The sequence below is a fragment of the Plutella xylostella genome, chromosome 18 (assembly GCF_932276165.1).
Source record: "Plutella xylostella chromosome 18, ilPluXylo3.1, whole genome shotgun sequence".
NCBI lineage: Eukaryota > Metazoa > Arthropoda > Insecta > Lepidoptera > Plutellidae > Plutella > Plutella xylostella.
In genome coordinates, this window is record NC_063998.1 from 8,700,289 (window position 1) to 8,715,256 (window position 14,968).

General features: G+C 36.5%; 1 protein-coding gene across 1 annotated transcript in view; it reads left to right on the forward strand.

Moving 5' to 3' along the window:
• The first annotated feature begins 8,673 nt into the window (after positions 1–8,673).
• LOC105397418 overlaps positions 8,674–14,968 on the forward strand; it is a 46,657-nt gene continuing 40,362 nt past the window's right edge. Inside the window, exon 1 of the mRNA XM_048627511.1 lies at positions 8,674–8,776. Within this exon, the coding sequence (XP_048483468.1) occupies positions 8,674–8,776 (103 nt within the window). The remainder of the gene's footprint in view (positions 8,777–14,968) is intronic.

Here is a 14,968-nt window from a genome sequence, read left to right on the forward strand (position 1 = left end):
CCAACTAATTTATCAGGACCACTTCTTAAACAATTCTGGTACCTAAACACAATTAATTACTTAAAGTAATTAATTTGCAAGCAGTTTTCCTTAGAAACGACGAAAAAGTGTTACAAATCTCCAAGAATTGCCTGCTCTTGTACAAAGGGGTGTAGGTATAAGTTTCAAGCTACTTACCGTTCTGTCTATCTAAATAAAATGGCTGTTGAAAGTAACTACTATACAGGGTTATTGGTAAGTAGACCGGATCCTTTCAGGAGGTGATAGAGGAAGGCATTTCCAGTCGATTGAACCCAATAATGCATTATCCTAAACTTTACCATTTTTGAGATATTTAAGGTTTTTTTTAATTTTTTGCCAAAATTTTATGCTTAAAACCGAAAATAAAAAAAACTAGCCACATTTCAATATTTTTTTTGGTTGTTTTGCATAAGTAACACCTTAATAAACTAATTAAAATAATCAAATGTGCACTATTCGACTTAAATTAGACATAATACCTCAAAATGATTAAACATTTTGAAAAAATAATCAAAACGCAAAAAAATAAAAAAAAATTAAAAAAGATTTTCATATGACATTTTTTGTGCACTTCAGCTTAAAAACATGGTCAACTAATAAGCTTTCAAACAAGATAATTCAATACAAAATCGATTAAGGTATCATCAAGATATGGCCAAAACAACCAGCACAGACGGACAAAATTCAACAGGAAAACTAACAAAATTAGCCCAATTTAAAGGTAAAAAGTGTGATTGTTTTCAGTCCTGTTAACTTTAGTATGGAAACCCCTGCTCAGTTTTCTCCGCTTTCTCTGGTTGTTTTGGCCATATCTTGGTGATACCTTAATCGATTTGGTATTGAATCATCTTGTTTGAAAGCTTATTAGTTGACCATGTCTTTAATCTGAAGTGCACAAAAAAATGTCATATGAAAATCTTTTTTAATTTAATTTATTTGTTTTTGCGTTTTGAATATTTTTTCAAAATGTTTAACTATTTTGAGGTATTATGTCTAATTTAAGTCGAATAATGAGCATTTGATTATTTAAATTAGTTTATTAAGGTGTTACTTATGCAAAACAACCAAAAAAAATATTGAAATGGGGCTAGATTTTTTTATTTTCAGTTTTAAGCATAAAATTTTGGCAAAAAATTAAAAAAACCTATTAAATATCTTAGAAATGGTTAATTTTAGGATAATGTATTATTGGGTTCAATCGACTGGAAATGCCTTCCTCTATCACCTCCTGAAAGGATCCGGTCTACTTACCAATAACCCTGGATATTGCCTACTTTCAACAGTAAATAAACCTACTACTACTGTTTGGTCCAAACAAGAAGATAGTTCTGAAGCCAAACTAACCAATGCGATTACACTTTTGTGTTCATTCTTTCAAAGAATCATTCTTTCATACACAAAAGTGTAATCGCTTTAAACTTCAGAACTATCGAAGTGTTTTGTTTGGACCGAACTCTACCAGACTTAAGTAGGTAAAATGTATAATGTTTAATTACAAGATGTACAAAATAATATACTACTAGCAGTTCCCGCGAGCTTCGCTTCGCCTTAAAAAGTTTTCCCGTGGGAGTTCCGTGATAAAAAGTAGCCTATGTTCTTTGTCAGGGTCTAGACCATATGTATACCAAATTTCATTTAAATCTGTCCAGTAGTTTTGGCATGAAAGAGTAACAGACAGACAGACAGACAGACACAGGTACTTTCGCATTTATAATATTAGTTATGCAGAGCTATGTAGAGGTAGAGTTTTTACTATTCACCATGAACATCTGAGAAAGGTATTGCTCTCTATGGGGTCATACTTCTATTGAATAACAATCGGGATGAAAGGATTCAAATAAAACCAACGCAAGGCTGACCTCGATCTCAAACCTGCGAAGCACTTAAACGCTATTGAAATAGAAAATATTAGGTACTTATTACAAAAAGTTTTACCGGGTTTAAAGCGTGTTTTAAGGTATTTCATAGTACAAAATTACTTCTTCCTCATTTTCGCTTCTTCTGGACAAGTTCAGTTAGTTACAGTTTAAATTACACCATGGTGGCCCTAAAAGCGATCTATTCCAGGCAAACTTTTAGTGAATGAAAGAATTACGGAATAAATGAGTGGCGTACACGTCATTTCAATAAAAGTACTAAATATATTTTTCAGTTTTTAATAATTGATAAACACAAAAATACGAGTAGTATGGTACAGTGCTCTGATGTTTAGCTCTTGATTACTGAAACATTCTGAAACGTCCGGATGGCATCGGCAATAACTCGTGACCCAGACCAAGATATTAATATGCAAATATTGCAAATATACGCCGGGATATTGCTAAAGACAGAAGCCAGTATATAATCTTATATTGTCTTATTATAGAATAATTCCGTAAGAACTCGATTCCGTCTCCAATTCAATGTGATCAGTTTTAGAAACAGCCATGATAGATACGACTTTACTATACGTATATAACTTTTGAAATTTATTCCCCGTTTCAATATAAAAACCCGACTGCGAGCTGGATTCATGACTCCAATCTTGTGAAAAGAGGATTAGTTACAGACGAACGAAGAACTTCAACCAAATAACCACATAATTATTTTGAAAGATTAGGTATGTATGAGGAAATATAATGTACCCATGTGCTAGAAATAAAAAAAAAAAGTTAAAACTGAATGTTGATGTTTTATGATAAGACTACACCTCAAAGAAATATCTATTTTATAGGGTATACATGAGTAGATAGATATAATAATATACAGAATTTATGTAGGTACCTACTGACAAATAAATATAGGAGAAAATGGCGGTTACTAAGAAAGAGGGTGACTTACTGCCAGTTTTGATAAGTCTACGAGTATCTACCGATGACTGGTAATTACTTTCATACTTGTTTGACACATTATACATCGGCCGGCACATATAGCTGAGCGTCACGACTCACGAGGCTCGCGTTCTTCTGGTTTACAGAAGAAAAAGAGGCGATCCTTTTACATTAAGGTTATATGTGCGGTGACCATTAGAGAGTCATTCTGAACATCTTTTGTTCGGCGACTTTTAAAAAATCGCATTATATTTTAGTTGTTTTTCCCAATTATACTATGGTATTTCCATAAAGGCTTTGTTGGTCACGTGAATTTCCAAAAGTCGTGAAACAAAAAGTTGTTCGGGATGACACCCTGAGACACTCCTTTTCGGTGTATACCGCTTTTGCAACACCTTTGGAATTTTCACTTACTTTTAAGCAGAACTAAATAACAAAAGAATTTCAAAGGAAACCAAAGGAGTTTTTTTTTCGCGACAAGTGCTGAAGCTGGAAGACCAAGAAAACAAGGAAGAAAGAGATACAAAGATGTGTTAGTCCTCGGAAGGGAAAGAGACAGCAGGCGTCGTTTGTTGTGTCGATGGGCAAGCCCAAAATCCACTAGAAAGGGCGAGAAAGAATTCTAGAGGATCTTGGGCGCGCGTACTCGACACTACTGAACTACAAATTCACAGAAGAAAGGTTTGATCATTGGCAAATATATCAAATCTTACAAATACACCTAAATAATTGTTATGGCTAAGCGCTTTGACGGAGGTACATGGAGGACCAGAATGAATGAGGATTTTACAGAAGAAAGATTTGATTATTGGGAAATGTAATGTGCAATGGAGGACCTGAGAGTAAAGATTGAGGATTTCTCTGAGGATCTACATTGTGTATGTGTAAGTATCGAAAAACTTCTGTTCTGTACTAAACAATCCTATTATTTATCAAACCGAAAATAATCCAGGTTGTTGCAAAGTGGTTGCAAAAGTAACTACTTAGCAATAAGCCGAAAGGGGGTGACTTTGTTTAAAGCAGTTGCGTAGTAAATTTTTTTTTTAAACCTGTACTTATATAATATTTTTTTAAACTATTTTAAGTTGCTTATTAAATTTTGTGTGTTTAGATAAAACCTAAATAAATAAAACATTCTCATCATCATTAAAAATAAAATATTCTCACTGTAAGTAATTGACAATAAACTAAGATTTAATTTGGATATTTCAAGAAGGTCCGAAGGTCAATTTTCCTTTGTAAATATTTAGTAACAAAGAGCTTTGCCAAAATAACTTAATAACTTGCATACTTTGTTGTGGTTGGTAGTTCTGTTTTGTGTCCGCTTTTAAACAACTATGTATAGCTTTGTAATTAGGTATATGAAAAATATTGTAAGTATGACGACCGAATGGCGTAGTGGTTAGTGACCTGACTACTGAGCCGATGGTCCCGGGTTCGATTCCCGGCTGGGGCAGATATTTGTTTAAAAACAGATATTTGTACTCGGGTCTTGGGTGTTGATATTTATATTTAGTATCTATCTATCTATGTATTTGTGTAGATATATCAGCTGTCCGACACCCATAACACAGGTTCTGCCTAGCTTGGGGTCGGATGGCCGTGTGTGAGATGTCCCCACATATTTATTTATTTATTTATTGTTAATAAGTTTTGTTTCTTTCTTGGGGACGTACACACGGCTATCCGACCCCAAGCTAGGCAGAGCCTGTAATATGGGTATCAGACAGCTTATATGTATGTCGCAGGCATCTGGTTTAATCTCCTTTTTGATTGAACCACTAGCCCGTTCATTGGATGGCGCTATCCAATTGTATGACTAGACCGAACGTTGATTGTACTAGCGTCATAAAACTAAATCCATTTAATTAAATTATGCATGTATGAATAACATAAACTATAAACATAGACAGAAATAAAGATAATGACACTGTTATATCTCTATCTCTTCTTTAACGGGTCTGTCACTACTCACTAACTTCCAATCACCCTGTATATACAGATGTATGTAGATATCTTTACACACATGAAACTCTCATCTTATATCACTCCTCATTCTTTCCGCATGTTAGACTGAACTTGGCTGGTTCTGGTTCAATCTAATTTCGTCTACAAATCCCTTTATAAATCTTTTAGTTCTACGCTACGGGAATTGCAGTGCGGTATTCGAAATTTACCAGACACTGAGCTTGATGTATTGCTGTTGTAACAGCTAAAAATGTTGTCGTTTAAAACGCGAAATAAGGGTACCCGTACACGACCGACAATCGGTGACTGACTTTATGTACATAGATAGATAGATAGAATATTCTTTATTTGTACGGTCGCCTGCGCCTAAAAGTATACAGGCGGAGTTTTTAAAAAAACGATCCCTGATGATGAAGGGACCAGCTACATCTGTTATAAATCCGGGGACGTATTGTGTGTGATGTGTGTAGCAGTGGTGTTTATGTGGATGTGCTTTTGAGCAGCTTAGGTTGGAAGGAAACGAGTATTTTGATCAAAGAGGGGTCCAGTGTACTAAAGAATTCTAAAGGAATAATTAAAATAATGATTTTGTTTTATTATTATAAAGTCCCTACAAACTAAATATCTATAAACGTATATGTAGGAGGAAAATAGAGAGACGTTATACTTAACTAGGAAACATTATAATATTATATGATACAGAACATTATAAACGCGTTTTCGTAAAAATATAATATATATAGATTGTAACTACGAACAGACACTTCGGTACTTACGTATTTCATAGTACCTACTTATTGGTAATCCTTCTTTTACGTAAAATATATGGAAATCTCTACACAAGTTGGAAACTTGTAATGAAAATGCCAAGAGTCCACAAAATATATTGCTTTCCCTTTTAAAAAGTTGTTACTTCATAAGATGTAGTCTATAAAAGGTTTATTTTAGGTGTTCGTTATCCAGCAATATCAGACGGTAGACAATGCTAACTTTCCAACGAGAAAAAGAGGGTACATATTATTATGTCGCAGTAAGATAGTTATAGCCGTAATATAGTTATATCCCTAGGGATATGATTATATACCGGAACATAGTTATACGAAAGCGATTCATTACTATCTCACTAGGAATATAGTTATAAAACGGAACAAGTTTAGTGATATAGTTATATTACTAGTTCAGTGTTATAAATGTATTACTTGATTAAACTTAGTGAAATAGAAATCTACCTCATAGAATTAAATAAAACGATAGTATATTGGTTTTATCTTAATTAAAAAAACAACTTTGTGTTTCTGCAGTTAGTTACTTTGTGTCATTGACACGTATTAAAAGTAATTTTAAATTATACCTAATTAAAACAATCATACACTGCCGGGCAATGAAAAAGTTCCACTCACAAAATTCCGACAGCAAACGAAACCAATTTTTTCAAATAAAATATTTAAAACTGGAACAAAATATTACCGATTTTAGTTGTTAATATCCTGATGCTCTGTTAAATGTACTTTAATGTTGCAGAAGACGGCGTTAAGCTAGGATTTTCCGTTTAGAAGTAATTAGGTGATTTTCTCAGTGGAACCTTTTCATTGCCCGTGAGTGTATTTTTATTATCTTACTGCGACACATACATGATTTTTTTGCAAGTGCAGTTGATTGTGCTTCTATTTTGTCAATTTCTGGAAGTGAAACGTCTATCCATTCCATAGAACAACAGATTCTGATGTACACTACTTACCTATTTATATTATGATTTAGTTTATATCTTCTGAGGTATTGCACCCTAAAAAATATCAAAACACTGTCTTCAAAGGGAGTGCACGTGTTTCGTCGTATAGAAAATAAAATAAAATAGTGAATAGATTTTTGTCGAAAAATTCTCATTTAAGTTTGTAAATTCTATTTACAAATACGAACATCAAACGGGTTGGTCTGAATGTTTTATGAAAGCAATTTATGTATGGTCAAAGTGGCCTATTGAGCGAATGCAAAAATATGCATTCACTTTTCATTATTTACAGGCACTACTTGTCAAGCCATCGCTACGTTTGATGCTACAAAGATATATACCTACTGGATTTTTTCATACTTGGCATAAAAAGTAAACTATCTTAGTGTGTCTTTATAATCAAAATAAATTATAAAAGCTGGAGTTACCTCGAGAGTTTTCGTTTTCTTTTGTCGTAAACATAAAACAACGCGGACTCGAGTGTGTGACAGTTGCAGTGACTTGGTACTGTCTAAAATATTATATTTCACACCCAGCTTTCATAAGAACAACTTAACGCTAGAAGTTCTTATACCAAAAACGACCCAGCTTGGCAAATAAATCAGTGAACTTTAATGCAAAAAGAGCGAAACAAGTTTACGTCGGCAGGGCCTAAAAACATAGGAAATACCTAACCAAGTTTATGTACTAGAGCCAACTACATCACAGTTGTAGAGGACAACCAACAAGAAACGCTATATATTTAAGAACGTTATTTATATAATAATTAAATTTATTATATGAAGTTGGACAAAAGAAGGGAAAATAGTCTTAAGACGGGCTTAACGCTACGGTACGATTAAGCTACCCGAATATCCTGCAATCCTTTTTTAGCATTACGAGGACAGACAAAAAGCATTTTTAAAATACACATACACATTGACGTATATTTATCAGTGTTTCTGAAAATACAATAAAATAAAATAGTGAGATAATTTTTGAAATCGGGTTTGTTAGCCAACTTTATGTCTCGGAACCAAAATGTAAACCTTGGAAAATGTGAAGCTTTGCAAATCAGCCCATCCAAGTTGGCATAGTCTTGCAGTCTCCTTGACGGAGTAGCTTCTGCCTAGTCGAATAGTCGCCGGAGTTGCCTCTGACTAGTCAAATAGTCTGCTCGATGCAGTTGTAGTATTTCTGCAGAACTTCAATTGTTGCATCGGTATAATGTTAGATTGTTAGCATTGAATAGTCATGTCCAATTATAGTGTTCAGTAACGCCATACTGTATTATAACCATATAAATCCTTAATATTCTGCCAGGTCCTTCTATTCTATTCTCTGTGGGGTTGTAAGTACCTGCACCTGGCTCTCTCGAGTAGAACCTTTGTACATATCCCCAAGGTCTAAACTGCCTTCCTAAGCTTGGACCATTTCCCACCACGCTGATCCACTGCGGGTTGGTGCCTTGACATATCTATGTACATGTGCTAGATCTAGATATGCAGGTTTCCTCAAGATGTTTTCCTTCACCGTAAGAGCGATGGTATACATTGTACTTAAGTAAAAGAACTCATTCCCTCATTCACTCCCAGTACCCACCTAAAAGAAAACCATTTTTCCGAAGGATGACTCATAATTCATAATTCATTTATTTTCTGTTAAATTTACATCGTCAGCTTAATAATTAGGTATAATTAATTAATACAAATTAATAATTGTATATTAAACAAATTTACAAATTGATAATAGGTATGTCACAATGTGTCATTAAATAATTACATAATATATAACAAAAGGTATGTCAAATTAGTTAAATTAAATTAATACTTATGTCAAAGATAATTAAAATACAAATTTTTGTACCTATTGTACCTTAGCCATACTTATTTGTCATTAATAAATTCGTCAAATGTGTAAAAAGCCTTCTGGCTCAAATATTTCTTCAGATTATTTTTAAAAATATTGTAACTTGGTGACTCCCTTATGCCTTCTGGTATTTTATTGTATATTTTGGGACCAACAATGTCTATCGACTTTGTGGTCTTGGCTAGCCGATGTTCGGGGACAAACAAGTTATTTGGCCTTCTGGAGCTGTACCTACTAATTTTCGAGGTAAATGTGAATTCTGAAAGGTTCAGTCGCACATACTTGGCGACCTCCAGAATGAACAGACTGGGCACAGTCAGGACTCCTAACTCGATGAACAGCTCTCTCGCCGGTTCATCAGGAGGTTTCCTCATGATCCGTCGGATCATCCTTTTCTGGAGTACGAATGGTCTGTGCCAGTCAGCGGCCAGTCCCCAAAACTCTATTCCGTAGATTAGAATGGACTGGAAGTAGGCGTGGTAGGCCGTTATTACGTTTGACCTGGACAGAGTGGGGGCGAGGCGTGAGATCGCAAAGAATGCACTATTTAGTTTTGCGCACACATCCTCAATTTGGTCGTGCCACTGGAGGCCTGTATCGAATGTGAATCCTACAAATTTTGCTGACCTGTCATACGGCACAGTAGTGTTGTGAACAGTGACTGTGGGTAATTCGGTTGTGATGTGAAAGTTGTGTCGCAGCGAAAAATACAAAACTCAACTGGCAATGAAATTCGAAGTCGCTATCCTCCTACGTATGTTTGTATGTATGTGTGTGTATATATGTGGAGGTCAACTAGGAGAAACTTTACTTTAGTCATCAAACATTGGCAGTTTCGTGAGCGGAGCCGGTGGTCGATTGGTAAAGTTTTCCGCTTCCTATTTCGAGTAACTTATGTAGGAGTGAACGCGGGCGACAGGTAATTATGATGCGACATGGCTTATACCTAAAGGATCTATGCAGTATTTGTAAAATATATCTGGGGGCACGGTAGTGCCCCCACCAAGTCGAGCAAAAAAGCGGCACGGCCGTTCCATCCTTTTCTCGAAGCAATTCAGGCCATTTTTGACCCCCTGTAACTTCGTTGTGGATAAAACTAAAAGACTGTATTTTCAATAACCATGCAGGCATTGTAAAGATACGGTATATTTCAAATTTCATTCAATATGAACCAGTAGTTTAAGAATTATAACGGGTCAAAGTTTCTTAATTTTGTCACTGACTCACTCACTCACTCACTCACTCACCGATCATAAAAATTCTAAGGCACTTCTAGCAGACCTAGAAGCTTCAAATTTGGAATATAAGTAGTGTTTGGTGTATGAACCAAGGAAAAACATTTGGGGGCACGGTAGTGCCCCCACCAACTCGAGTAAAATTTTTCAATTTTGGTCCAGTTTTCTAGATAGGTACATAACTGCTTAAATAATTTCATAATCACATATCTGGGGGCACGGCAGTGCCCCCACCAAGTAAATATAGGCGCACGGTAGTGCCCCTGCCAAATCGAGCAAAAGATTCGCGTCATGCAAATTAAATCCGCAAAGGATGGATTACCTACCTACGGACAAATTACATCAGGCTACCAGTGCTACCACTTATAGTAAATTTTTCTTAATGTACAATGAACTTTGTGTATTGGAAACTAAGGTTGAAATTTAATTAGGGAAATTTGATGCAGTACGAAGTATCAAAGTTACGTTTATTCATTAAGTAGCCAAAAATAAAGATTCTTGATTCTTACCTTAAGTTTGCGATTTATGTGGGTAGGCAACCTACCAAACTAAGTTAACGCACCTACGTACCTAGAACGTACGGAAAAGAAAAAAAAGTAGATCTGTCTACAAAATACAAAAAAAATGAGATCCCATCAAAAACAATACTTGTCAAAAAAAACCAAGTCTCGTAACTCAGTTGTTCTACGGTAAAAAGTTGTGAGATCCATGTAATACCAAGTTTTATCCACGCACGCATCTCAATCTTAAAAATATTTAATGTTTTATATAAATATAAAACACGCATGGAAACACGTGTTAATCAAATTATTTAGTGCGATGACCAAGTCAATATAGGTATTTATATAAAACATTAAATATTTTTAAGATTGAGATGCGTGCGTGGATAAGACTTGGTATTACATGGATCTCACAACTTTTTACCGTAGAACAACTGAGTTACGAGACTTGTTTTTTTTGACAAGTATTGTTTTTGATGGGATTACTTATACATGTAGGTAGGAAGCGTCCGTAGTCGAGCGGGCTCCAGTGATCGTAACTGATCGCTGAGGTTAAGCAACAACTGACACGGTCAGCCATTGGATGGGTGACCAATTTCAAGTGGTGCTTTTCTGGACGCTTCCGTGCTTCGGACGGCACGTTAAGCCGTGGGTCCCGGTTGCTGCTTCGGCAGCAGTCGTTAAGCCTAGTCAGAGGCCTTCGGGCGGCTTGAAAACATCTGACAGTCGGGTTGCCCACTTACCCAACAACTCTCTCAGCACAAGCTTGCTTGTGTTGGGGTCCACCAACCCGCACTTCGCCAGCGTGGTGGACTAGGCCTAAACCCTTCCTTCATTGGAAGGAGACCCGTGCCCCAGCAGTGGGGACGTAATGGGTCGTGATGAAAAAGCATAAGGCTTACGTTTTCATGATATTCATGGGGTTCTTCAGAAGGCTGCACTGATGTTCTTCACGGGGTCCTTAAATTAAGTTATCACACGTCTATGAACTACTACAGACAGACTATACAAATAATTGTTATTGTTGTTTTGTACAGGTATCGTAAAAAATAAAAAAATCAGTAACTAGGTATATTTCAGTTAGCTAACTGAACCTGGCACATTACTCACGTCATACATAGGCTAAAGTAACGTACCTAGGAACATTTTCGACTACACCAACTTTGAATGAAGCTATCGCAGCGTACAACTAAGATTTTAATGCAATTTCCCTGTACAGAATGAAAAACAATTTAAAATGACTCTTTGCCTTTGGAGAAGAACGTAGGCAAGAAACTCCTAAGCCGTCTCAAAATAGGACTTAAAACTAGTTGGTTTAAGGACACCACACAAGAGTAACGTGTCAATGTGTTGAACGTGCCAGCTTTAGATAACTGGGCTATACACTACTTTGGCTAGATGTACCTACCGTAGAGATCTCGCTTCACATTTCTTAGTACACGTGCTCTTACTGTGATGGAAATCATCGTGAGGAAACCTGCACATCTAGATTCTAGATGTGTATCCTAAGTGCACTGTATATTATTCCAAAACGGCTATATGGTTCGCAACCTATCACGTGAGTACAAATGTGCTGCGAAAAGTGGGTGGCTCACTTGTGAGCCACTTCTTACTACCCCTTCGGGGATTACAGTCGTGAGTGCATATGTATGTATGTACAAGCGTAACGTGTCAATGTGTTGAACGTGCCACCTTTCCATAACTGGGCTATACACTAATTCTTTGGCTAGCTGTACCTACCGTAGAGATCACACGCTTCACATTTCTTAGTAAATGACCATGTTTCCGTTAGCTCACTGATAAATTGGCACCCTGTTTAATAATATTGAATATGCGTTACACAAACTTAATATTCAGTTTGGCCATATTAAAAAAAATATTATGCAAAAAATATATTAGTGTTATTGAATAAACCCACGCATTCAGAAATAGCCGGAGCTGTTGAGGGTGAACTATATGCGTCACACTCGAGTATTCGTAATAGCATAGTATTTTTCTACTACATAATAATATGCAGTTACGTAATTATACCGTAGTAATATATCTTGCATGTTACACAAACACCTACCTAGCTATTTTGCAGTTGTGCTAATGACTAACTTTCCAAATCTTTACATTTTGCTGTCACGTGAAAAATAAGGTTCCAATGAAGGAAACGAAAATAATGAACTCGCAGAAGAAAAAATCCAGTAAAAATTATTACATTATCATTATACATCGTATTCAAAAAATATAAAGTCAACAGACGACCGAATGGCGTAGTGGTTAGTGACCCTGACTACTGAGCCGATGGTCCCGGGTTCGATTCCCGGCTGGGGCAGATATTTGTTTAAACACAGATATTTGTTCTCGGGTCTTGGATGTGCCCGTAAAATGGCAATATGCCCGCCCCCTATTACATTGGGACTAACATAACACTCTGGCGAAAAGTGGGTGCAGCAGTGCACCTCTGCCTACCCCGCAAGGGAGTACATTAGTACAAGGCGTGAGTGCGTGTTTTTTTTTTTTTTTTATAAAGTCAACTGTACGTAGGTCTAGGTAGGTACCTACTAAATAATTTTATATACTTTATACAAAAGTCACTCGATAACTTTCTCATGACGAGGAACCGATCAACCGAGATACCTACGCTCCTTTCAGCTTAGTACTTTTTTCGCAAAGCGACGATAGCACTGAAAATATACGAGAATTGTATTGAAAGTTTCATACTACGAGAGTCGAACTACTCCAAGACTGGGAGGTCACTTTACGTAACAAAAAAACTAGTAAATGAGATCTGCTGCCGCTGCACGGGTTGGTTATCGACGTAGGTAAACGACACTATATCACGGTTCGCCTTAAATACAGCGCTGTGATTGGTGGAACGCGCATTAGACGAGTTTATCGACGTCGATAACTGGCCCGTGAAGCAGTCGCAGCGGCCGTTTGCAATCGGTAGGTTTACTTGAATTAGATAGAGCAATAGCGCTCCGATAATAAGTATTTGTTGTAAGTATTTAGTTTTCTTTGCTAAAATTGTCTTAAGTTTTTTTTTTGCACTCCCATACTACTCCCTGTACCTCCTGCAGGTTGACTGGTAGAAAATGCTTTTAGCATTAAGTCCACCTGATTGTACATAATTAATTACTTTTGTATATTGTGCAATAAAGAATAATAAATAAATACTTGGTTTTTCGCATGCTAGAATGATCCCCCGACTAGACTTCCGTTGAGTGAGATCCAATTCTCTTTTTTATTAAATAACTTGTCTTTGTTGTCTAGAATGTTGCATAACACAGCCAAACTGTACTACAGAACAGTGAATACTGTATATTATGTACCGTGGGTCCCGGGTTCGATTTATGACTTTTAGAGCTCATAAATTGCGAATAATGCGTAGTTATGTTAGTTTTTATGATATAAACTTAAATATTATTTCATTTACTTAGACCTATTATGTTTGAGGTGACTGTTGTTCTTAGCCAAATATCCAGTAAGAAGTAGGGTAGGTAGTTTAGTAATAATGATAGCAAGCAAAAATTGTACATTCAAAATTTATGTTTCTGAATATCGGCAACATCATACTGTGGGGTTAACACCACCGAATTTAGAAATGACCGATTCTTAAGCAACGTCGCTTGCTTGAAAAATCTGACGTAACTTGTATGGATCTGATAGATCTGCTTATGGATTGATCATTGCTAATGTGTCGGCGGTGGTACGGCTGCGGTAAGTTACAGACTGTAACCCCTATTTCTATTCTATTCTTTGTGGGGGTGTAAGTACCTGCACCTGGCTCTCTCGAGTGGAACCTTTGTGCATATCCCCAAGGTCTAAACTGCCTTCCTAAGCTTGGACCATTTCCCACCACGCTGGTACACTAGATCTAGATATACAGGTTTCCTCACGATGTTTTCCTTCACCGTAAGAGCGATGGTATACATTGTGTTTAAGTTAAAATAACTAATTGGTACATGTCAGCGCCGGGATTCGAACCCGCATCTCTGGCGTGAGAAGCGGGCGCTTACCCGACTGAGCTACCACCGCTCCCTGCTACTGTGACCCCTATTACTTACTAGAACAAACGGTCCTTGAGCAAATTTAGCCCATCCATTACTGGCTAACTCACGTAAATGCTTTGCTTGTTACTAGTTAACTATGCTTTCCATGCACTTGAGTATTTCGCACTGCCCTGTTCAAAGGTCGCTATAGCAACGGGGTTAAGGCGCTTAATTGAACGCCCCGGCGATCAGATTAGTAAAGTTGTCTGATAAATTATAAATTGAATAAGCAGTTGTTTATTTATTTAGATTAGATTCGCCTGCCGCGCCGGTTCGGTGGTAAATACTTAGGAATAATAACGATTTAAATCAAAGTATATAATATATATGTAGTTACTAATAGCTTTAGTCATCAAAAGGAGTAAGAAACCTCCCCGAGTGTCGTATCATCTGTTCCGTATACAGGTTGTTGCAAAAAGGGTATACTAAGCCTTAAGGAGGTGACTCAAGGGATAATTTAAAAACAACTTTTGTTCTACAACTTTTGAAAAATATACCACAAGTAACCACTTTTGCAACACAGCAGTGCAAAAAATTGGGGTCGTTTGGTGTCGACATTTTGTGAGTGGAACTTTTTCATTGCTCGTGAGTGTCTACTTTAATAACCAGCAAACACAGGGTTTAAAGCGCCTACCTGTCAAATACACACATCACTACTCGTATCCATTTATCCATTTAGGCCAGTGATATTTACTTAAACGGTGCTTTAACAAACAAACAAACACGGAAATTGCTAATTCAGTATAGGTAACCATTTTCCACTCTCATATTGTATCTACGTCGTGTGATATATTGCAAATATGTATGATATTTTGTA